Source organism: Lontra canadensis, unplaced genomic scaffold (assembly GCF_010015895.1).
Source record: "Lontra canadensis isolate GAN:19392208 unplaced genomic scaffold, GSC_riverotter_1.0 scaffold17, whole genome shotgun sequence".
Taxonomy (NCBI): domain Eukaryota; kingdom Metazoa; phylum Chordata; class Mammalia; order Carnivora; family Mustelidae; genus Lontra; species Lontra canadensis.
Window position 1 is genome coordinate 11767549 of NW_022631011.1, and position 26452 is coordinate 11794000.

The 26452-nt window shown below is 41.2% G+C and overlaps 1 protein-coding gene across 30 annotated transcripts in view; it reads right to left on the bottom strand.

Annotated features, from left to right (window-relative positions):
* DTNA (dystrobrevin alpha) overlaps positions 1 to 26452 on the bottom strand; it is a 355367-nt gene that overhangs the window by 97862 nt on the left and 231053 nt on the right. For all 30 annotated transcript variants that reach the window (XM_032859621.1, XM_032859622.1, XM_032859623.1 and 27 more), the window contains 2 exons: positions 25823 to 25890; positions 14645 to 14725 (listed from right to left, as the gene is read on the bottom strand). In XM_032859621.1, coding sequence (XP_032715512.1) covers positions 14645 to 14725; positions 25823 to 25889 — 148 coding nt within the window. In that variant the 5' untranslated portion in view covers position 25890. The remainder of the gene's footprint in view (positions 1 to 14644; positions 14726 to 25822; positions 25891 to 26452) is intronic.

The window sequence follows — 26452 nt, forward strand, 5'->3', positions numbered from 1 at the left end:
TGCTGCTCTTGGACTGCACTCAGAGCCCCAAGGCACTAGGCTTGTTAGAAATGCACAAACATAGGCCCCCAACCCTGATCTGGAGAATCAGAATCTGCATTTTTTTTTTAAGATATTTTTTATTTATTTGACAGAGAGAGAGAGAGAGAGAGAGAGAGGTCACAAGCAGGCAGAGAGAGAGAGGGGGAAGCAGGCTCCCTGCCGAGCAGAGAGCCCGATGCAGGGCTCAATCCCAGGACCCTGGGATCATGACCTGAGCCGAAGGTAAAGGCTTTAACCCACTGAGCCACCCAGGTGCCCCCAGAATCTGCATTTTAACAACATTCCCAGGCAGTTTAAGAATGACAAACAGGCTGGAAGTCAGTGGTTCTCTGTCGTTGGCAACAAGAGAGGCTGCTATGTTCTTCTTCCTTTTTTTAATTAAGATTTCATTTATTTGGGACACATGGGTGGCTCAATTGGTTAATCATCTGCCTTCAGCTCCGGTCAGCATCCCAGGGTCTTGGGATTGAGTCTGTGTGGGGCTCCTTGCTCAGTGGGGACTCTTTTTCTCCCTCTGCCTGCTGCTCCCCCTGCTTGTGGGTTCTTTCTCTCTCTCTGACAAATAAATAAATAAAACCTAAAAAAAAAAAAAAGATTTCATTTATTTGAGCGTGTGAACACATGCATGCATGAGCGTAAGAGCAAAAGCGAGAGTGAGAGAGAGCATATGAGGGGTGGGGTGAGTAGGGACGGAGGGAGAGGGAGAAGCAGACTCCCTAGGGATCATGACTGGGAGAAAAGTAATTTGCATTAAGTTGGGAATTGAACTTAAACTGTTGGTATGCCACTGGGAATATCCTCTAGCGTGCAGATGGGGCGTGGATGTGTGTGCGCACTCATGCATACACCCTGTCAACCCCCATCTACTCTGGCCATCCAGGCTTAAAGTGATGGTGACTGTTGTTCACGGCTTGCTTAGGACAAGTTTTCCAGTCTCTGATACACACAGGTAAAAGTAGGGAGAATTCTGATGCTGACTTACTCATCCAATCCCACTACAAAGGAGCTAGGTTATTTCTCCAGAAAACTTGTCCAGATCTTCTCTCCCTAGAGCCAAGCTCCCTGACTTTCAGGAAAATTCCCAGCATGAATTGCCAATTGTGACCCCTCGGTAGAGCACGAGAACCACGTGCAGGTGGTATTTCTGATTCCTTTATACTGCAGGTCTGATGCGCCAAATTGTGTTCCTTCACACAGTGGATTATGAAACTTTGTTTGCAGGCTTCTAGGAAAGTTATTAATGGAGAGTCATTCTTTCAGTTTTCCAATAACGTTCTGGTGCCCTTAGCACTAACAGATGAGCACACAGAGAAGCACTGTCTTTTTCCTATGGCAGCTCTCAAATGCAAAGTTTCACTCACTATTCTAAATATCAAGTAGACTTTAGGTGAGAATGCTTTCAGGGAGCTTCCCGTGTGGGTCAGACTGCCATGTGCGTAGGGTGTGAGGAGGTGGGGAGAAGAACCTACCTCCTTATGAGTTTCAGGAACAACTCCAGGTTCCTCTTTAAGCTCATTACCTTGCCAGCGCACTAACTCGCTTTTCTTAACCTTCCATACCGGAGGCTAACAACTTCATTTTATTCACTGAAGAAGTACTTATCAGCCCTTATTATGTCACAGCCCTCTTCTGGCTTCTAGAATTAGTGTGAACAAGACAGGTCCCTGATGACACAGACTCACAGGTGGAAGAGGACTGTGGGATCTAGTGAACAAAGGCGTAGAGTACTCGACAAGTCTAGCTTCTCTTCCAGAGAAAAACAGGCTCAGAAATCATAGACTTGGATTCAGGTGTTTCTTCATTTGTACAACAGGAATAATAATATCCAACTTTCTTATCTTACAGGTGTTCTGGGGAACAACAAAAATCACATGGAGAACACTTAGTAAACTCTAAAGCGCCGTATGCATTTTAGGCATTGTTCTTATTTTTGAGAGAAAACAGGCATTAACATTTACTGTCATATTCAGATAAGACTATAATCTCCCAATTTTTTGTTCTACTCTATCAGTGATAAAGATTTCTGTCCCTTCATACAAGCTTTCTTCTACAATTTCAGGTTGGTTTTCCTCTTACCAGGTGTGACAACTTTATAAATCCAGCGAGACTGTATCACAGCAATGAGTTTAGCTCACGTTCAGATCAAACACTTATCTCAAAATTCAGAGAACATCAGCTCATGAAAAGAAAAGAATATTTCAGCGTGTCACTAACCCTACACGTATTGCATGTACAAGCATTAACCTACAGAATAAAACTGCTGTGTACATACAGAACTGGGAATGGAAGCATATTTTCAAAAGAAATGAAATCCAGCCAATAATTTTAAAGATTCTACACTATATGGTGCTTCATGTTAGAGGGCACTAGACCAAAGATGAGAACCTGGCAAGGAAAGAGGCTGTAATTCCCATGGGGAAAGACCCGTTCAGATGGCCTAGCTAAAGATCAAGATGAGACACTATGTCATCAAAAGCCCATATCCTTTGGGCAGATTAAAAAAAAAAAACAAAAACAAAAAACCCAAAAAACCCAAAACTACTGGAGCTGAAAATACAGGGATGCTATTGCAGGCTGGAAACTTTGGAAAGGTTCAAAGGAGGAGGTGGTAGGGCTCAAGCTGATTCCTGAATCACAGCAGGATCTCACTACATAAAGAGGGTGGGGATGGATACTCCAGGAAGAAGGTGATCTAGTGACTGATAGCAGAGAGCAGCGAATGAAGAAAGGGCAACCACATCTTCTACTAACTTGTTGGGGCTAGCAGAATTTGCTTGCTGGGTGTACCAGAAAGTGGGGTCTGTAACTTTGTAACCTTTCCTTATTGGCCATTATTTGACAATTCTCTAATTTTTCAGTAATCAAATAGAGAGATGGAGAATTCGCTTCCCATCAAGTTTAACACTAAATTTCATTTTCAAAATACCATGTGAGTTAATTCCATCCTGGTCTACAGCCAACTAGTCCAGTGGTGAGAATCAAAAGTGCTCTTTGGAGCAATGAGCAGGTCTCAAACTGTGGCCTCTGATTCCATAGTTCTGGAGTTTGGTCAGGGGATCCCCGGTTTCCCCTGCTCCTTGGGTGATTTTGAAAAGCAAGGATGTTTGAGAACCACAGCTGTGGAGCATGACTTAAAGAGATGAGAGAAAAGGAGAACAGGAAATTGATGCTCATTTGAGTTGGAGGAATTTATTTAAAAGATATCACAAGAATCCTGGGAACAAGGATTGTGGTCAAGAAAGCCATGTGCAAATTGTCTAGTTGTTAAGATTTTCTCAAATAAATAATTTATTTTTATGCCCTCATGCAGGCTTTTGATCATGACAAAACAGGGTTTAAAAAGCTCTTAGAGAAGAGAAATTCAGTTAAGTGGTATGCTTTGCCAGGGTCAAGAAATGCATTTTGATGTGATTACACTGAAGAGATTAGTCACATTGACCAAAAACTGAGTTGGGAAAGAAAATGTTAAGAAAATACAATTTTTGTATTTGATTTCCATTCATGAGCCATGAGATATATCTTTCAATATATGAATCGAAACTACATCCAAATAACTCACCAAATTATTTTATGCTTCCGAAGTCAACACTCCCTTGCACCTACATTATATACCTTTATCACCAAGACCGCTCTCTGTGCTAAGGATCCTTGGAGAGAAGCATCATAGCTTACAAAGATGATACTTTAGTTTCACTTTAATTTCCTGGGTAAGATGAATGATGGAAGAGAGCTTCAGGAAAAGGTCTACAACATATTTTTGGCATAAAATCAAGTAGGATATCAGGCCAATCCTCAGAGGCCCTGACAGTACATCTATTGTCCATTAGGAAAAAAGTATTCAGTTTTCCTTAAATTGTGTTTGTAGACTGGCATCATTATTCAAAATGAGGTATAGTAATTGTTGGCTCAATAGCTGTCATACCATAAATTAAATTGAGCTGAATTCAATTGAACAAGCATTTATTAAGCCTATTATTTTCCAAGGTATTGTACCAATGATTATAAAAATAATAAGAGAAGGTAAATGAAAAAAAAGATCTGAACAATAACTAATTTCTCACTGCCAGTGTTTAACTTTGCTCAGGATGTATTTAATAGCTTCAGAAGCAAGAGGATCGTGTATCTTACCTCCCCTCTGGGTAGTCATTTTAGCCTTCACTAGACAGTTTGTATAGGTTTCTTCAATATGCCTTTAGCATTCCCTACATTCTAGTGCTCTAGTTTGGGCTTTTACTGCCTTCTACATAGATTTTTTTTTTTTTTAAGATTTTATTTATTCATGAGAAACAGAGAGAGAAAAGGGGGAGGGTCGAGGGAGAAGCAGACTCCCTGTGGAGCAGGGATTCCCAGCACCCTGGGATCATGACCTGAGCTAAAGGCAGACGCTTAACTGACTGAGCCCCCCACGTGCCCAGTGGATGGTAGTGGTGGGATTCGAACCCACACCCCAAAGAGACTGCAGCCTTAATCTAGTGCCTTAGACTACTCAGCCATGCTACCTGCCAAGCCTATCCTACATAGATTTTTATGGTAAACTTTCTTACTCATCTCTAGTTCCTGCCCTCTTCCATCTGTCCTAAGAAGTGGTGTAAGTCCCAGCTGTGGCCATGCCATTCTCCATCACCTATTGAGTAAAACACAATTTTCTAAGCTTGAAAAGCAATGTGTGGACTCTAGTCTCCTTACCTTATTTATTTATTTGTTTGTTTGTTTGTTTTAAATATTTATTTATTTATTTGAGAGAGAGAGATATCAGGAGAGTGAGTTGGGGGAGGGATAGAGGGAGAGAATCTTCAAGCAGACTCCCTGCTGAGTGCAGAATGGACCTGGGGGTGGACTCGGTGCTGGAATTCACAACCCATGAGATCATGATGAGGGCAAAACCAAGAGTCGGAAACCTACGGAGCCACCCAGGCACCAGTCCAGTCCCCCAATCTTTAACCTCATCTCCTACTCACCTCCAGCTTTTTCTAAGAATCTTATGCCCCAGCCACATTGGGTTTCTTATTCCAGAATACACATTCGGCTTCCTTGCATAATTTATTATACTCTTTAGCAAGTATACTCTTCAGTTAACTGTCTTTCAAGGGTATTACACTCATGTATACACGAGGAAGCCCTGATACCTTCATGTGGAATTACGCTCTCCCATTTGTTGCTCCCAGACAACTTCATATATTAGATCATTTACGACACTCTGCATTTCTCAGAGTTACTAAGGGCCAAATTGTTCCCTCCACTTGTTTTTGATAAGCTCTTGACTGAACTTCAGAGGAGAGGAGGGTCTCTGAAATGATGAACTAAATTTTATGGTTGTGATCATGTGTGTTTGGAGGGAAAGGATCTGTGACTTTCATCAAGATTCTCTCAAAGATTCATGAGGAGAAAGAACCACAGCATGAAATTATAACTAACTTGAAGATGTGTACTATGTCCTGTTCATCTCTGTACTTCTCATAGCTACTTGCATATGCCTTGTTCAAACTGGGTGCTCACCAGTGCTTGGTGAATGGAGTAGGGTAGAGGGCCTACTGTTTGCCAGTCACGACATATGATCTCTAGAAGATTCGGAGAGCTCAATGAGACTCACAGAGCATGGCTTCCCGCAGTACTTTCATTATTCCTTACACACTATGACTTGAGCAGATGGCCAGAACCCTAGATACCAGAGGCGGCATTTCAAGAAAAAGAGCAACCATGGGGCTGGCAACTGTTGAAAAACTGCTTTCCGCTTTTCCTTTACAGCTGTTGCTCTCAGGGACGCTGCACCACGTGCCAATCTGGCCCCGATCAACACTGACGGACAAAGTACACGGGGTCCCTGAAGAACAGATAAGCAGCAATCGTGGGGAAGTGTCCCTTTTTCCTGCACTCACTCTGTACCATTTATGTATAATTAATTGTCTTTCTGCAATAAGAGTAAAAAAACGGGATAGACATGAAAATGCATTTCATTCACCCATTCAGAAAATAGTTATGACTCAGTTTCCTAGTACGTAGGAAAATTGTTTGGGAGATAGGTTAGTGTTTGGGTGAAGCAGTCTCTAGAGGGCTAATTGGCAGATTATCCGCAGTATCTTAAGTGAGGTTAAGAATATGAGAAGTGTATCTTCTGTAAGAAAAAAAAAATTAAAAGGCAGTAGAAAACACCGATAAGGAAATGTCTAACACAGAAAGCCAAGGTGCACAGGAGGCAATGTTTCAGACCCCTGTTTGGTACCTTTTCAAAATCTTGGCTCCGCCCCTTGCTCCAGCCCCTGCGGGAACGAAGGGCAAGGTGTAGACTTCAACTGATCTGCTCCACACAGCTGCCACCAGAGAGCACTTGCCTCAGACTCTTGCTCCAAACCTCTGATGCCCCAGCACCAAGGCCAGGGACCTGCCTCACACCTACACAAATGCAACCCGGACTTAGGGGGGTGGTAGAGAGGGAGGAGCAGCTAGATTAGGACTTCCTCCTTGTGGCCCCTGGGTGGAAAGTTCTGGAGCCTTTTGGGAGGTTCCTTAGAAGTTCCTGCACTGTCTGTTGGCTTTCCTCCCTTGTTCCACTTCCGCTCTGGAATGGCAAACAAGGGAGTTCCACAGAAGCCTTGTGTGGAGTCTGCTTCCTGGGAAACATGGGCTCAAGCACAGATTCTAACCAAGACCCCATCTATCACTGGTTGAGCCCATTCAGAGTAACAAATGAGGAGAAAACGATGATTATGACCATGTTCAAAACAGATTCTAATTCTGTGTGGTCAAATTAACTCTTCCTCGACATATCCTTCTACACAATATAATAGTATCACAGTCCTATATCAGCAGTGTTGAATTTGGAAATTAAAATGTATACTTGGTCTTATGTTTGAGTTTATTATCTTTGAGAAACTAAGCTTCTCAAGGCTGACGCATTATTAGCTTTGTAGCAGGCTCGTGGTCCATGTGTTTGACAGACATCGCTGGACAGGCTATCTGTTTACCGTAGCATTTGGCTAATATTTGGAGGTGAGAAGTTGAGCTCTCAATTATATGATTTGATCTGGTGTTTATGCAGGAGAAGCCATTTAAGATCTCTTGTGCTATGTTCTCTTCATCTAGAATGAACAGAACTTTACAATTCCTGATAAAAAAAGGAGGTAAAGCAGAAGTCCTAGCCGAACATCACGAATGATTAAAAACAGCTAAATAATTTGTTTCAATAGCTACAGATACATTTGATGTCTTTAACTGCCATATTTATAAGTACTTTTTTTTTCCTTCAGAAAATGAAAGTTTGCTCAGGGGACTTGACAGGCTAAATATAAGCTGATACAGCAAAGTTTTAGTGTTTTCTACTATTTGATAGTCACAAAACCAGAAGTTTTATAATAAATAGAACATACAACTAGATTCTAAACTTGAGGTTATTCTTTTTTTTTTTTTAAAGATTTTATTTATTTATTTGACAGGCAGAGATCACAAGTAGGAAGAGAGAGAGAGAGAGAGAGAGAGAGAGGGAAGCAGGATCCCTGCTGAGCAGAGAGCCTGATGCGGGGCTCGATCCCAGGACCCTGAGATCATGACCTGAGCCGAAGGCAGAGGCTTTAACCCACTGAGCCACCCAGGCGCCCCTTGAGGTTATTCTAATACTAAATTTGAACACTATGTAATATTATCACCTCCCTGCCGCCCCCGCATGGTCTAGAGTAATGCTTGGCATGCAGCAAAGCTTGGTCCATATTCGTTGGATAAAAAAATGAATGAGTGGCTGCTGGTAACATGAACAAAATGTCAAGAAAGTCTCCTTGATTTAGTCCTCATGGGTCACAGGGGTGGTTCTGTGGGAGCAGCCATCTTTCCTTCCCCGTCCTCCTAACTGTCTTTGGTTTCCTCTTCGTGTTTGCCAGAGCCCCACGACCCCAGGAGCCAGGCTGTAGGACAGCACCCTCTGGGTGTCCCTTCACTGCTCAGCTCAGCGGCTCTGTGCCAGTCCAGCAGGTTCCCAGGAACACAGCTTGGCAGACCACTAAGGGAAGGCCACTGAATCTTACTTGCTAGATGGTGCAGGGAAGCTTGAAAGGATGCCTCTGTACATGTCACTCTTAACCAGTTGGCTGGGGCTTTTAAACATGAGGTTCTTTCTTAAACTGTGAGCGTAAAAGTATTCAGTGGTCCCAGCTCTGTGGTCTAATGCAGAAGCAGGAGGAAGGGAAGGAAGCTGATGGCTGTTCCCTCCAGACACCCAGAAACAACTACAAGCACTGGTTCAGTTCATAGGTTGCGCAGTGGCCAAAGACTGGGAAGACAGAGCTCCTAGCAGTCTCTAAAAATAAAAGCTCTCACAAGAAAACAAAGCTCTGAATCTTTAAGATCTTAAAAATAGAAGCAATGAAAGGGAAGAAGCAGCTTTAATTAAGCCTGTATCACAAGCACCAGAACCTTAACAGTATAGATTTGTTCTACCAGAAGTTCACTCTGATGAAGGGGAAACAGTTTTGCCACAGGTCCAGACAGAGTTTTCCGCTGGTCCAGGAGGAGGTTTTCCGCTGCCACATTATAAGGCATCTTGAATGGGTTTATGTTCTGCTGCTACCACCAACTTCCCCACAGGGAGTTTTTAAGGAATGTTGGATTCTAGTGCAATGCCTTTCTCTTTATTCTAAACAAGTATCTAGAATGATCCAACATCAACAGTGAAAATATGTATCAAAATCACTTGGAGCACAGATAATTATGCTCCAAGCCTTTGCCATCTGCCACTTATTTCCCTAACTGAACATTCCTGCTCTTCCTTTTGACTCCTTGACAGGAAAGAGTCCTATCTCTCTCCTTCAGACACATCTCTTTTTGGGGGATCTGTTTCTGTCACCTGAGTATTTCCTTTAAACTTCATTTTTTCACCCAAGGCTCTCTATGTCATTATCTGGAAAACAGAAAAGTCAATGATGCTGAGCAATGCGGCAGGCAGAGTTCTAAGACGTCCTCTTCCTCTTCACACCTGCCCAACCCCCAAGATCCCTGGTCTTCAGTGTTGACATACCTTCTCCACTGCTGAATCAAACACTAATTTAGGTACAGCAGTAAAGGGATTTTACAGATGTAATTAAGGTCTCAAGTCAGTTGACCTTAAGATAAGGAGAATTTTCTGGGTGTACCTGACCCACCTAAGTCCTTTCATTTTTTTTTTTTTTAAAGACTTTATTTGAGAGAGAGAGAGGGAGAGAGCAAGCACACAAGTGAGGTGAGCGGCAGAGGCAGAAGCTGAGCAGGGAGCCCAACTCGGGGCTTTATCCAGTGACTCGATCCCAGGACTCTGGGATCATGACTTTAGCTTAAGGCAGATGCTTAACTGACTGAGCCACCCAGGTGCCCCTGCATAACTCTTTTAAAAGCAGAGAGTTTTCTCTGGCTGCTCACAGAGGAGGAGGAAGTCAGAGAGACCCAGTGTGCCTGGTACAGAAGGAGAAGCAAACATCTAGGGGGCCATGTGGCAAGGAATGCAGGTGGCTTCTAGGAACTGGGAGTAGTCCCCAGCTGACTGTCAGCAAGGAATGGAGACCTCAACCCTTCAACCATAAGGAAATGAGTTCTGCCAATAGCCAGTTCACTCAGAAGAGAACCGTGAACCCCAGATGAGAACCACAGACACTGGGAGACCCTAGGCTGAGAATCCAGTCATGCTGTGTCTGGTTTCTGACCTACAGAAACTACAAGAGAGTAAATGTGTGTTGTTTTAAGTGGCCAAGTGTGTTATGTAATGATAGAAATGGATACAGGCAGCCCAAAATCCACATACTTACAAATATGGCAAAGAGGAGGAATATGCTGGTAATCAACTGGAATAAAATTGAATGGGATATTAGTATTCATTCCAGAAAAAGCATACCTGGAGCACCTGGATGGCTCACTCAGTTAACCATCTGCCTTCTGCTCAGGTCATGATCCTGGGGTCCTGGGATCAAACCCCAAGTTGGGCTCCCTGCTCCGTGGGGAGTTTCCTTCTCCCTCTCTCTACCCCTCCTCCCTGCTCATGTTTGTTCTCTCTTTCTCTCAAGATAAATAAATAAAATCTCAAAAACAAAAACAAAAACAAAATACATACCTAAAGGCTACTCCTGAAAGTGTAAGACTAATCACTTGGCTGGTAAAAAATGAATCTAGTGGATCCTATTCATTCACTCATAAAAAAAATATTCCTTCTGTACCCACCATATATCTAGCACTCACATGAGTTAATTTCACAGTGACAGAGAAGCCATTAGGTGAAGAGGTTCTGCATTTTCTTTTCTTCTAGAAACCCTGAATGAAGTTTAGAGTTATTAAGTCAAAGCATGCGTTCTAACTATATAAGTGGATGAGGAATACTTGTATTTCTTTTATTAGAGGGAAATGTTTGAGAAACTGAAATTTCAGATATAAATATATACCTTTCCTCCTCTTTTCCTTTTAAGCAAAATTTTAACTAAATTTTAGTTGATACGACTGACCGAAAATTCAGGCTGTGAGAAGAAGAACTAAAAGAAGGTGCCTCCTTACTTTTGCTCCCTTTATTAAACAGGAGGGATTTGAGATTTCTGATTTATTTCTCTTGTTCCCTTTTATTGTTCATGAACTTAAGGCTGCATTCCATTGACTCCAAAGTAATTTCTGGGAAAAGATCTGCTGACATTACAGGGTATCTGGATCATTAACCATGTCAGTGCTGACCGAGGAGATAATGTTCTGGCAGAAAATAGTTATTTGTTTAAAACAAAGGCTGAGATGTTGTCATTGCACACATCCTCATAGATGGTGTATAGCTTATTTTTGTGGAAAGTTCTCAGGAAACCTCGAAGCTAAAGAAAATGCTATCGATTAGAAAGCAGAGTTAGGAATATTGTGTGTATTATCCCCTTTCTGTCCTATTCCTCCTAGAAAATAAAACAGACAACTTGGTGTCCCCTAATTTTTAGGGTCATCCATCCTTTTGTTCCATTAGGGAATGTGCTAGTCATGGCACGGGGAGGGAGGTTAGGCCAGGGTACAAAAATGAATGGTAAGGGGAAGAAGCTGACTTGACAAATGAATCCCATGGAGAAAAGTTGAAGGAATAAAGTGTCTTTTGTCTGAAAAAAAGAAAAGATGGTGTCTCACATTTTTCTTTTATAACAGAGGTTGGTGAATGTCTTTTTCGTGTTTGGAGAGTGGGGCACTACCAGATTACATAGTAATATTATGTAGATATTACGCTGGCATATATATAATGAGAGAGAAAACAAATTTATACAACATTTTTCTGATGAAATTAAAATATAATAATGGAAGGAAATTTTTTTTTTTCAATACTTGTTTACCAATGAGAAGATTAGAATTTGGGGGTGGGGAAGGATAGCATTTTGCTTAACTGGGACTGTAAGTAGTATTCCCTATTTTAAAATCATTGCAAATATTCATCTGTAAAAACTCCTATTTTACAGTCTATACAAAAGTAAGTGCTGAGCTGCATTTAGTGCACAGGCCACAGTTTTCTGACCTCTTCTATGGAGTGTTTTCGACCCTGAGAAGCAGTTACTCTCAGCATCCATCAAGAATTGCATTAGAGGGAATGAACATGAATGTCGGTGATAGGAATCAGTACTCTGTACAGGAAACCATAAAGACAGTAGGCAAGGGCTGTGGGGACAGAAATACAGGGAATTAACTAACCCTTCTGATGTCTGAACTCAGATAAAAAAACAAATCTCTTAAAAGTCTATATACTCCATGCTATATCCAGATAATATTTTTTTTTTCTAGGTGATGACAAGTGTCAGTTTTTAATGTTTTCTCCCCTCTACTATATAGTTTTTAAGCTTAGTTTTGTTAATACCCAACATCAATCTTACCTGTAAATAAAGTCTGGACCTAAAAATAACCTGTTCTCCATTAAGGTCCATCGATTTCTATGAAGTAAACGCTATGTAAGAATTTCAATAAAGCAATGCACTTACAAATACATTGCCTGGATTTTTTTTTTTAATTTCTCTTATTGTAGAGTAAAACTCCAGTATAAGTTACCATATTTATGGTGTATTAAGTTTCACTGCAGACAAAAATGACCTTCCCCTAATACAGGGGTGTACGTTCAACATTGACTAATATTATGTCCCATAAACACCAGTGTCCTATTTATCTGAAAAAGTAGGCTCTGCCTTTAAGATAAAACAGTCTCAGCTGTGTTAGCATTTTGCAAGCTCCCTGACATCACAACTGTTAGATTTGTTGTCAGGGAGGAAAACTCAGCAAACACATATCATACTTGCATTTAACACTTTTGCTCAAGGTAGAAACGATTTTAAAAAGCAACTTTATTTTAGCAGAGCATTGAAAACCTGCTTGTTTCTCTTCCTTAAGCTTTACTTTTGTATAGTTTGTATAGAATGTAATATTTTCCTCATCCTACACTTGATCTTAGCCAACAGGCTGAGAAGGGATTTTCCTCATCCTCAAATAGATGAAGTTTGTCGGGTGTAACACTTCTCTGTGTAATGTCCACTAATTCTCTAAGAATCAGGCTAGATGCCTTCTTCTCTAGGAAACTCCTCTTACTGGCCCTCATGCCCACATAGGGCCCAGCCTCCTTGTGCTCCCATAACACCATGCCCCCATTCCTACCATTACACTTCCATACTGTGTTAGGAGCCCGTTTAAAATTCCATCCAGTCTAACCCAGGTAGACTTTGGGCAACTTTAAGGCAGAGATCGCATCTTATTCACATCGCTCTACCCCAGGCACCCAAGCACAGTGCTGAACACACAGTAGGAGCTCGTTATAAGCTTTCTAAATTAAAAGGTAAGTGAATGGATGCAACGAGGGACAACTAGATGAGAAGAAAGTTCTAGTTTCCCCAGGGATGGACTGGCACTGTTTTCCAAGGAGATCAGCGTGACTCATTGCATAGTCAGGGTGACCATCACATGATTCTGGATGTAGGATAAGGATCAGGAGCAGAAAAGAACAGGAAGAGGAAAAGGAGACCCCCAAGAATGAGAAGGGGCCATTCCCTGGGAGCAGGAAGAATGCGAGGTGGCCCAGGGTTGCTGGAGATAGTTAGGGCCTTTGCAATGCTCTCCCCTTCCCTCCCAGCCTTCCCTTTCTTTATTATTTACTTTTTAGTTCATCCCTGTTTTGTAACACTTTTTTTTTGAACAATTCCCTATCTCTGCTGAAAGGACCAGAGGAAGCTCTGCTTGGCAAAGCTCTGTGGGATGAGAACCCCCGTCCCTGCTCTTTCTCTTCTCTCTTTATTCTCAGGGCCACTGAGTGGCGATGAGCAAAGAAAGCAGAAGGATCCTGTCACTTTTTCATCGCTGAATACATGGAGACCTTTCCTTTTGTTTAAATACAGGTGGTAGGGTTGAGGAGGGGAAAAAGCCTTTTTTTGGTGGGAGCCTCTTCCTTGTTCTTTAATACCAGCATTTGAAAGTCCTTTTATAGACTCCTCAGTGCCCAGAGCTGCAAGTACATCCACAGATTCCTTCCCGCATCTGTAGTGCTCTTCTCAATGTCTCCCCACCTTTTTTTTTTTTTTTTTTTTTGGATGGATTTAGTTTTCTGTAAGGAGTCAAACATGTCTTTGATTATCTGGCAAACCTGTGTTTACCCCCTTCTCCTGCCCCAAACTTCAGCCCCATTTCCAGCCACTGAAGCTGAGGAAGAAGCTCTACATGAGCACTTGTAAGACTAGCTACACGCTGCCTGCCCATCCCCCATGGTTAGGATTTGGGGAGCCTGGGGCAGGACCCCAGGGAACATCTGCTGGAGACTCTGGAGTGTGGACATGCCTGGTTTCCACACTTACAGTGTCTAAGCCCTCTGCCACTCAGGCAAAAACTACGTCTACGTCCTCAGGAGACCATTCCGGTTCTCATTTTTCTAATCCATCTGATACTAACTAGAAAATGAGGATACTTATTCATTTTTACAGCAGTCAGTTTTCAAAAAGAAAAGAGTAAGTTCATAGACACGAACTATGAGGCAATTTTTCTCTCCAGAAAATGACGAGAGCAGTGAAGCAGCAGACGACGCAAACGGTTCGCTGGGATTAGTGATCTAGTGGCTGCTGACATTTTAAAATTTGGGAACAAGTCGAAGCAAGTCTCTGTTTCTTCGAGTACTATCGCCTCTTTTCTTGCAATGGTGCGATGCAGGCCAATGTAGTTAAAACTCTGATACAAAGGGTAATTTTGTAGCTTCAGAAAGAAACTTCTGTGCTTTCCAGGGGCTTATCAACATTTTCTTATACTTGTAAGGCAAACACATGTATAAAAAAAGGACTTAATATCTGATGTTTTCTAATGTTCGTGGAAACCACTCTGATGGCACTGCATGGACAATACCAACACTAGAGAAGAGAAGAACAATATCCATCCAGATTTAAACCATCCCAAGGACAGGATTTCGCACACATCCAAAGGCTCATCACTTGAGCAGTTAAGAGCAATGAAACCTTCAGAATCACTTAGGAAGAGTCTCTCTAACCATTTGTGCATCCTGATACTCTACTGTTGTATAAACATATTTTTATCAACACTTACAAGACACCAGTTTTAATAAACAAAGTAACAAACGTAAACTATAGGACTCAGGAGGGTAATTAGTCCAAACAACTGGCATACTCACAGTTGCATTTCTTCTGAACAAACCGAAGCTTGCATGCTGTTCTGTAGGTGGAGAGTCGGATGCGATCCAGATCTTGAGCCCCTGGTGGGGGGGAGAAACGTACACATATGGTCTGCCATGTGTGTGGAAAGCGATTTATAATATTTATAAAGAAAACGGCCATAGATAGTATAACCCATTCACTTAACTTGATTTTTATCTTTATTAGACTACAAATACAACTTTCAGACTGGAAAAGGTCTGCCTCACATCCCTCAGGTTCTGGAGGAGGAAAACGCGCGGAGCCAGCACGCTGGTTGTCCACCGTGTTCGTGGGCGGAGGAACACGGCCTCAGCCCTATGGTGTCTGCCACTTCCGAGAACAATCTGCTCAAGCTGTGACTATAAACAGCAAGACGACAGCAGTGTCGTCAAACAACCATTTTAAACGCACTGTGATGGGTCATCAGAATCTGGCTGCGAGGGGCGCCTGGGTGGCTCAGGTGGTTAAGCCTCTGCCTTCAGCTCGGGTCATGATCTCAGGGTCCTGGGATGGAGCCCCACATCCGGCTCTCTGCTCAGCAGGGAGCCTGCTTCCCCCTCTCTCTCTGCCTGCCTCTCTGCCTACTTGTGATTTCTCTCCTCTGTGTCAAATGAATAAATAAAATCTTTAAAAAAAAAAAAAAGAAAAAAGAATCTGGTTGTGAGGGGAGCGCTCGCTGAATGTGGGATATCTTTTCTATGTGATCTTAGGTCCACTGCTTTTATTTATTTGTATTTATAGGATTATTTATTTATTTATCTGGGCGGGGGGAGAGCACAAGTGGGGGGAGAGGCGGAGGAAGAGGAAGAAGCAGAGTCTGGGCTGAGCGGTCTCAGGAGGGTGGTGGGGGGTGGGTGCTCGATCCTGGGATCCCGAGATCATGACCTGAGGCAGATGCTTAACTGACTGAGCAACCCTGGTGCCCACATCAGCTGCTCTTAGAAACCTCAGTTTTCTCATCTGGAAGTTGGGGATGATGATACCACCACTTCTTACTTCACAGAATTAGGAGGCAAATGCGTGACTACGCCTAAGCATGGAGACCAGGGCTTGGCACGGAGCTGGCGCCTTGTATTCATCAGTATTGCTAGTGCGTATCCTGCAAACTTTCCTGTCAACCTCAGAGGAGACTCCTTTCTAAGAACAACCACTACTCTTTCTTATACTGTGGCTTCCCACTCCTCTCTCTAAAGAGAGGAACACCTTCCCCATATTCTTGAAAAAATTTGCTTATTCTATACTTCTACTCAAGAACCCAGCATGGCTTCTGCTGCTCACCAAGTCTGAATGTTCTGTTGCGAATCCAAGCCCCTCTGTGTGTCCTTCCCGTGCCACCAACCCAGTAATATTTCCTATGACTCTCCACCCAGAAGCTCTGCCAGGCTGGGGCTGGTGTCCTCACAGCGCCCTGCGGACAGGCTGCTTGGTACATCCAACCCCAGAGTTCCTGGCGATTCTCCTACCCTTTTCCGAATGAGCTGATCTCTAGACTGTGTCTAGAACATAGCAGACTTTCAACAAATGTCTGTTCTTCTCTGCTTCCAAATATTTGGATTTCTTTAAGCCCATGTTTATGGTTCGTAACAGATATAAAGGCACAGAGCTATATTTTGATTTGTGTTGAACTTTACCAGTAGAAGTGCTACATAAATGATTCAAAATAGAATAGTTAGGGTAGCAAGTGAATGAACCGGCCTAGAAATAATTATATTAGGAGGCCAATTAAGTGCTTTCCTAATGAAATTTAGGGGGAATTAGCAAGTGTCCTGCATTGAGAGCATTTAGCATTCCCTCGAATCAAACTGATCTCTCTAGATTCGTTTAAAAATGATATCAATATTCCTATTCCCAGTTTTATGAAGCAGATCATTAAACATTCATTCTTGTGAGAATGTGTTACTTGACAAACAGGCTCATTGACACTGGGTGCTTGAAGGATCAAAGAGGTAGGTAGGGCCCATCCTCACCCAAGGCAGGAATTCTCCTAACCATGCCCTTAAGAGATGGACATGTGGACAATGGCCATATGGATTATTTTCAATGATAGGGATGGTTATAGCTTAGTAAAAATAAATGAGCTTTTTTTTTTTTTTAAGATTTTATTTATTTATTTGAAAGAGAATGAGTGAGAGAGAGCATGAGAGAGGAGAAGGTCAGAGGGAGAAGCAGACTCCCCAAGGAGCTGGGAGCCCGATGCGGGACTCAATCCTGGAAGTCCGAGATCATGACTTGGGCCGAAGGCAGTCGCCCAATCAACTGAGTAACACAGGCGCCCAAAATAAATGAGCTTTAAAGTCAGTAAGCCTTAATCTTTCATTTCCTAGTTGTGTAACCTTTGACAAGTTTTTACGCGGTATCTGATTTCTCCATGAATATGGTGATTACAGTATCAGCTTTACAAGCTAGTAAGGTCTGACGCTTGTACCTAGTGAGCACTTAATAGCAGGTGGGACTCCTTAAAAGGTTTCTAATCCACTTCTGAGCAACAATAAGTGATACTGATAGCGCTAAGTGATAGAAATTTCTTTTTTATATTTGAGCTTTAATTTGTGTCCTGATAAGTTCAATTTATTTGATCTAATTTCCTCTCTGGAGACACATCATTTTTCCTCCCTGTCACTTGATAATTTATTTCTCACACATTGGGAAGCAGCTATCACGACCATGACTAGCATCTTCATTACCATCTGAAGGTTATGTAAAAACACCCCTCTCATCATGGAGTTTAAAGTTTAGCTGGGATCATAACTTCTTGACCTTTTAGATTGGACAGGTTCAATTCCACAGCCATTTCAAGGCCATTTGTCTACCACAGATGGAGGCAAACAATAGGGCTTCAATACATGCCCATTGCTATTATTATTCTCATTATCATCAGGCATGGCTTTGAGACCTTTATCCATTCTAGTCTTCTGGCTCTATGGGTGGCTCGTAGCTCCTTGAAATGAGATATATAAAATTAACTCAAATGCCACAGTTATTGCTTTGTCTGTGCAGAATATATAGAAAGCAATCATTACCACTTTTGATAAGACACTAATACAATTTAAAAAAATTAAATGGTTCATTCTTCTGTCTCTTTTCATTAAAAAGTGGGTTTAAAAAATCGTATGTACTTACATCTTATCAGATCTTTTCTGTTTTTTATTTAAATGCTTATTTGGAGGCTAAAGATAGGACTTTGTATTTATCTGGTTAGTTTCTTTTAATTTCCAGCTCGTGCTTATAACCATTCTAAAATTTTTGATTTTGCCACTGGCATCTCCAAGGGACTGCCCAGTTTCATGTCCTCTGTAAACCTGAGAGGCTCCTGTGGAACAGGAACTCTCTGGGGTATTGAATAACCAGAGACGAGAGACTATCTGAAATGCCTGAACGCTCAGTCTGCCTTTTCCCCTGGAGGAATATGTATTTTTATTGATGCTGAGCTTGGGTCAACAATCACTACCTGTAAATAAATCTTTAAAAGAAGACATTAGGGACACAGATTATTTGTGTAAATTCTGGAAGGATAACGATAAGCCCCAGGTGTGAAAGGGCTTCGACGTCTCACACAATTAAATGTCTTAGTTCCAGCAAGACCGTATCCTCCGAGGACAGAAACCATGGCTCCTCGGCACCTCCTTCTCATAGAGGCCCTAGGGGCAATTCAGCAAAGGTGCTGAGGCACAGAGATGATGCTTAGGGACAGGAGAATGAGAGGGTTCCCTGCCCTATCACGATGTGGACTTAATGGACCCTCTGTTTTGTTTAGGAGTCAGGAAGGGGTCTGAGGGTCTCTTGCTGTTTCCTATTTATATAAGTTCCTCCTGGCTGAGGATGTAAGCCCTAAGTATCAGACAGGATGTGGTGAGCAATGAAACTGAGCTTTGCAGACATTAGCTTTTCACACCACTTTGCACAGACAATGTAAGTGGCAACAGGATCCATATGGTTCTGGGACCCAAAAAAGCTGAGCTGAGACATGCTGCACCAGGTGCTTGCTCTGTTTATCCAACTTGTTTAAAACAAATTTATTTGTCTCTGCCCCAGTAAACTATAAACTTAATTCAGTTTTACATGTGTGGTCTCTTCTCAAAAGTCTATAAGCTCCTAGTCTGCTGTGGGAGTAGTCACATGTCTTCTGTGTCCAAGGCATTGGTTAAAACCGAGGACATGAACAGATCCACAAATAGATTCTTCTAGTATCTACTAGAGGCTGTCCTCCAAGTTGACTGACCCATTGCTTATTCCTGCAGACATGGTCACATCACCACCTCTAAATCTACCTAATTACAGTGATTCAGCTCACATTTTCTCTAACACACCCACAACGTAAGAGACTTTCTAGTATCTTGCTGAAATTAAGGTTCGTTTTTATGCTATAGTATTTTCCTGAGCTAGTGGTCTAGTAGCCTTATTAAAAAGGGAAATTAGCTAACTTAATTCCTTTATAAAAAAGACAGAATTTGAATAAGTGAATGAAGAAGTCAGTAGAGCAATCCTTGTTCTTAGCATCTTGAAATATCTAGGATTAGCACTATTTTTATTCCGTCATCTGGAAAAAAAAAATCCATCATATAAAACCTGCAAGTTCATACCCTAGACTCTCAAGACTCTATAGTCTTCCTTTTTAATAAAAAATAGGTATAGCAAAAAAATGAGTATAGTATTTCCCTATTTTTTTCTTTTTGACAATGTCCTCTTCATTATTTCTGAGAAAAGTGGATGGTATTTTTTTCTTTTAGTATTGTATCATTGGGATATAATTCTTTAAAACATTAGAGTTGGGGCGCCTGGGTGGCTCAGTGGGTTAAAGCCTCTGCCTTCAGCTCAGGTCACGATCCCAGGGTCCTGGGATCCAGCCCCACATCGGGCTCTCTGCTCAGCAGGGAGCCTGCTTCCCCCTCTCTCTCTCTGCCTGCCTCTCTGCCTACTTGTGATCTCTGTCAAAGAAATAAATAAATCAAAACAAAAACAACAATAACAACAACAACATTAGAGTCAACTCATTTAAATAATATATTAGATTTTCTTCATAATGTTAGGGACTGGGAGCAAATAAGGATGGAGATGAATAATATTTTCTAGACTTTTGTATATATTTGAAACTTTTCATAATAAAAATGTAAAGCTAATTCACTTAAGGTAACTTGATGCTCTCGTACCATCTCCTTAAATCTCTCATACCCATGTCATACTTGGAAGAAAGTGATAAAGACAAAAGCAATTAAGAAATTTTGATTGATCACAGGGGCACCCAAGTAGCTTAATCAGTTAAGCATCCCACTCTTAATTTTGGCTCAGATCATGATTTCAGGATTGTGAGATCAAGCCCTGTGTCTGGCCCCACACTGCCCCTCTCCCTTCTGTCTTCCTTTCTCTGAAAAAGAAAACAAAGAAAGCGGGGGTGGGGAATTCTGATGGATCACACTGCTATATTCTACAAATCCCATTTTTCCTCTTTTGTTCTTCCTTCCAAGGTTTTTCTCCTCTCTTCCTCTCTGTCCTTCCTTTCCTTACTCTCTCACTCCCTCCCCCCCACCTTCTTTCTTTCTTTTTCTCCGTTTATCCATCTATCTTTTTATCCAACCAACCAACCTTACCTAATTTTTGGCTTTCATTTTTTTACTACATTCTGAATAATTTCACACAATTTGTATATATTTTGCCTCTCATGTTTTGATAGCTCATCATAAAGCCTTTGGTATAGTCATTCAGATAATTAAATATCTCATTAATTTTTCAAATTCACTCAACAAATATCTACTGAATAAAGAAGAAGCCTATGAACAATGTATCTGAAGTCTTCCATGCTTGCTGATTGACTGGATGTGTGTGTGTGTGTGTGTGTGTGTGTGAGAGATAGAGAAGGGAAGAGAGTAAGGAATTTGGGGTTCAAGGATAATGCTCAAATTTCTATGTTAGGACACTCAGTGGGATGGAGAGGCCCTCACTGGGCTATGGTAAAATACGGAGGAATAGGTTTGTAGGTGGGTGAATGAAGAGTTCAGTTTTGGGCTCACCGAGATTGAGGTGCTTGTGGGATGTCCAAATGGAGATAATCAGTGGCAGTTGGATATACAGATATAGAACTCCTGACTATGGAGTACATTTTCAGAATTATTAACAAACATATAAAATGCAGCAATTTGTCTCATTGTGCCAAGACTGGAATATTTTTCCAAGAGGTGACTTTGCATATAGTCAGGGGTCCTTAGTGGAATTAATGGTGAGCCCACCTCAAGCTGCTTCATTAGTAGAAACCTTGTCAGTGAGGGAACAGACTAGAAGGGACACTGAGTTTATATATTGACTATTCTGGATAAGCTGGTTTATGAGAATGGCTTTGAAGAACTCCTTGAAACTTGTGAGCCATAACAATAATGGTGAAGCCTTGACAGAAAGTGAAGTTGTAAATGGAGGCAATTGAACAAAACTTTGGTAAAATCTGGCTTTAGGGTATCTGGAAGGTGCCAAGCCACATAAAAAGAGAAGTCAAGTGGTCAAAAAAAAAGCAGAAGAGTGGACTAGAGTGGTGCCATAAGAGAGTATTTCCAGAGTGGTGACCCATGGTATTAACATTTTAAAGAAGCTGAGAAGCAAGAGAAATGAAGAAGCAAGTGAAAAAAGTCCCTGTATCCACCATGGCCTACCAGGGGTGTGGTGGGCTCATGGGAGCAGTCTCATTCATGGCATTTTTCTGAGTTTTTGAAATCAATTTTCCTAAAAGTCATAGTATTACAAAATCATACTCTAGGTTTCATTCCAGCTACCCATGTGCTGACTGTAGTCAACTTTCTGAAGAACTATCTGCCTTTGAACAATTCAAGTGTTGGTTGAGTATGAGTATTTGCCTCTCTCTGATTTTCTATCCCTCCTGTGCTTAAAGGCAGTGGTAGCGCTCTGATTTCTCCTCAGGACCTTCTTTATCTTGGTAGGTAGTCTTCCGAGTTCTGAAAGAACATTTTCCAATCACTCTTCTCTGATTAAAACCTACCTGTCCTGTGCCCTGTAGACTTGTAAACCAACATTTACTCAGCATCTGAGGTGAATGGATTTGAACATAAAGGCCTATGGCTTATCCTTAAGAGACATTCACAACAGTGAGTGACGTGTTCATAAGTGAAGGTCATATAAGGCAGAGTGATGTTCTCTGACAGCAGGAAAACAGAGGTGATTTAATTCCAAGAACAAACAATTTATTCAGCTAAAAGCCAATCTGATAAGCTGATTTGAGCTGATAAACTCATTTGATGGCTGAAAAGCCAAAGTGAGGATGACATTTAACTAAGTCTTTTCAGTTTTAATCTAAGGTACCAAACAAACTGATAATTAGGGCATTATCCTCAAGGGAGTTTTGGTTAATGGCAACTTGTCTAGAATTTCTTTAATCAAATTGTTGGCCACAGGGTTAATGTTTCATTTTGGTTTTAACATAAGGCTAGTCTTTTTTGGCTTATTTGAGTCCTTAATTTCTTTACCATTTCTTCTTGCTTCTGCTGCTTGTGTACCTGAGCTCAGAGTAGATGTTTAATGAGATGTGCTGTAATCACCTGAATTTGCCTACATTTCTTACCCATTGTTCTTCTCATCAATTACAACGTGTCCTCTGTTTTTTGGCCTTTGAAAGGCCAAGATGAATTAACATTGGCCACCCCCCCACCCCCCACCCCTGCCCTGACCAAACTTCAGGCAGGCTTCTTCCTGACCCAACACCTCTGACCTCCCTTCCTTAGAGCATTTACTTTAGATAACTTTTTATTGTAAATTCTTTGCTCCATTGCGGATGTAATCTCCCAGCCTCTTGCCTGTTTTACAGCCCAGGAATACCTTTCTTAAGGACAGGGGAGCCAAACCTTTGAAATGCAATCATTGAAGGAGATCTCCAATTGTCTGTTGGAGCATAGAAGCCTAACTTTCTAACTGGGACAATTAACAAACACAACTGACCACCTTCCCCACTAATAATCTTCAGGACTTCTGCACTAGTTCACCCCAGTACTTAAAAAGCCTCCTGCCTTCCAGATTGAGTTCAATCTCTCTTTTCTCTTGCAGTAGGTCCTGACTGCTCTGCAATAATCTTGAATAAAGTCTTCCCTGCCTTAACTCCTTTACATGCAATCTTTCTTTGGCATTTGTAATTCCCAAAACAAAGACTCTCTTTGGCACTTTCTTTTGCTGTTTTAAAAATTTTTTTTCTAGGGGCACCTGGCTCAGTTGGTTAAGTGACTGCCTTTGGCTCGGGTCAGGTCACGATCCCAGGATCCTGGGATCGAGTCCCACATCGGGCTCCCTGCTCAGTGGGGAGCCTGCTCCTGCCCCTCTCCCCACCCCTGCCGCCTGCCTCTCTGCCTACTTGTACTCTTTCTCCCTCTGTCAAATAAATAAATAAAATCTTTAAAAAATATATATAAAAAATTATTTCTAGAAAATACTCAGCTGACTGGATTTACAATTTCCTCCCTTTTTAGGTCCCTCACAGATTCCTGGGGGGAACTTAACTTTCCAAGGCCTGATGTCAGTCCTCCCTGATAATAGTTTCCTTGTGTTTTTTTCTTTTTCTTTCTTTCTTTTTTTTTTCTTTTTCTTTTTTTTTTTTTTTTGGTGTCCTGCGGATTGAGCTGCTGGAATAACCCATATATTTTTCGACTATTTAACACATTCTCAAGGAGATCATCTCTCTCTTTTGTATGACAGCCTACCTATCACCATCAATTCTTCCTCTGAAATCAGCCAGTTGTCTTAACCATCAGAATCCTACATACTATGGACATGTCCTACTTTGTGTCTAAACAGGATACTCACGAAAGCCTTGTTAAGGTCAGATGTGTATTCCCCTTTGGGGGCCAACATCTGGGTCTATTATTTAGCACATGCAAGGGAGAAAGACACAGAAGAACTCATAAAATATTTCAATAAAGTGCATACCATCCCAAAGAAGTGTCTATGAAAAGATAAAATTACAATTTGGGAAATGAATGCAAAATTTTCTTACATCTCTCTCATTTGAAAAATTTAGAGGTTTTCTGTTTCTGTGGCTCTAACACATCACTCATCCTTTGATTTGGACAACTTTAACTCAGAAGACATTTGTGACATACGTATTTGTCTGTGTCAAGGACTACAACAGGTGCAGAAGGAACTGGGACAGTGAACTTAAATTTGGGTAAGTATTTACAAAATCATGAAATACGCACTTTAAAAAAAATCATTCTTACAGTGTGTTGGCTGACACATCTTTAATGTAACAATGATAAATTCAGAGATTTCCCCCCAAGACTTCAGTGCTTTGTTATGTTAAATATTCATTAATTTTTCTTTTTCTGACAAAACACTGGCCCATGATGTATGGGGTGCCTGACTTTCAGTCTAAGCATCTATGGTTTGGGAGGACATCTGTGCTGTCTTGCATTTTGTGGAGATGGGCAGAGGTAATTAAGTTCCTTCCTCAGTTAGATTTGTATCAACAAAGGGCACAATTCCAGGGGGCTAGCCATGCTGGAAGTGAAGATACAGGGCCAGACATAGCTGAGGAAATTGGAAGGTCATGGCTGCAACTCTCTCAGGCACTTTAGACAGGTCTCTGAAAGTGGAAAAAGCAAGGAGCATGATTGAGATTCCTCACATCAATTTTAATTTTCTTTCCTTTTTGTTAGTTCTAATGTTGTCTTGGTGCCTCCAGATTATTGGGAAATGATAAAGAAAAATATGAATCTTATTATCTGGGACTTTCCTTTATCTGCTCCTGACCCTCATTCTTGCCAAATCAGTTCTAGTCTTCAGTAGAAACCTAATTTTGTCTACTGCTTTCTCAGAGAGAAAGGCTTACAACTCACTTCTGCTCATCCTTATGCCTTATGCAGGGAAGGAGAGCTAAAAAGACAATAAAAGAATTGTACTTTTTTCTTTACAACATTGAATTTGAGAGGTGTGCCCCCTACCATGACAAGTTCTTCTTTATGAATAAGAAACAATGGTCTGTGGGGCACCTGGGTGGCTCAGTTGGTTAAATGTCAGACTCTTGATTTCAGCTCAGGTCATGACCTCAGGATTGTGAGACTGAGCCCTAAGTTGGACTCTGAGATTGAGCCCCAAGTTGGACTGTACGCTGAGCATGAATCCTGTTTAGGTTTCTCCCTCTCCCTCTGCCCCATCACCCCTGCTCGTGCATGTTCTATTTCTCTCGAAAACAACAACAAACAAACAAACAAACAAACAAAAAAAGCCAATGGTCTGTAATGGAGACATTACCAACCAATTACTTATATGGCAACCAGACATTTACATAAATCAATAACCTTAATTTAATGGATTCTCCACTAAAGTAAGTAAATATAGTTTGGTTTCTCTCATGCAGCAGGTTACCTCCAAGCTCTTTCTGCTTTTCTTTTTCTTTTTTAAGATTTATTTATTTATTTTAAAGAGAGAGCATGTGTGTGAGTAGTGGGAGGAGGCAGAGGGAAAGGGAGAGAGAGAGAATTTCAAGCAGACTCCCCATCCAGTGTGGAGCCTGACTCAGGGCTCAGTCCTAGGAGCCTAAGATCATGACCTGAGCCGAAACCAAGATTCTGAAGCTTAACTGACTGAGCCACACAGGCATCCCATCTCCAAACTCTTTTTAACTTTATTTTCCTTTTCACTTTTTAGGAACTGGTTTGTGGGACAGATTTTTCTCCTCTCCATAAAGTCCAAATGACAGCATACAGATTGCTCTGGTGATCACGCCTGATTCTTCTTTCCCATAGGGACATATGATGTCATTTTGCAGTTAAAACATTCAATAATTCATTTCACAAACTATATCTAGTGCCTACAATATGCCAGACACAGCGATATTGTGGGGGGTATGAACACAGATTTTAAAATTCAGTGGACTGTATTTGTGCCAACACTAAATAGTGTTTATCAAGTGTCCATGTATACATAAACATTTGGCTCTGTGAAACTTTTTCTTTCATAGAAAATATGCAGTCTAGTAACAAATTATGAGGGTTTGTTGACTAATTTCACTCTTACCTAACAGGGAGCCAAATTGCTCAAATGTACATTTTATACAAGGAATTTAGGATTTTAAGGAAAAGTACAAATGGCATAAGGATTAAGTGGTTATTTCCAGTCTTTCCATGAGTATTCAATGGAAACTATAGGGTGTTCCTTTAAAGTTCTATACTTACTCATCTCTGCAAACAGCTGTCTTCTTTCTGCCATGGTATTTCCTCTTTTCCCACTATCTTCAATCATTCTAGGAGACAAAATGGTTACAGCGTTATTACCCTCATGCTAATGAGGCAAACAGCCATTTCTATGTAAACATATTTGCTGTAGTTGTGCCACAGAGACAAACTATTCAAAACTGTGTATTTACAAAGTGTAGCTTTACTTTCACTAATTTAAATCACCATACATATTTTTCCATACACGATGTTGTTGTAATTGTTAGAGGGAGTATAAATTTTTTATTTTCTAACATAAAAATAACTACAATAGCAGGTGACCTTGTGCCAAACTGAATACAACCATCCACCATCTGTTAGGTGGTTCATTTCACATATAGTTTCTCTTTCAATCTGGGGAATACCTACAAAGAACATATAGCAGATATTACAGATTCCATTCAACAAATGATGAGATTGAGAATCTCGTGAGACTTACTAAAGTGAATGATGAAAACATTTGGACTCCAAGACCAGTTTGCTTTCACACCATATTCTGCTGCAGGTTGTCTCAGTGCACCCAAACCCTAGTTTGGATACAGGTTATTTTCTAAATATTGATCTCTAAATTGAGTGTTTGGAACCTGCAAC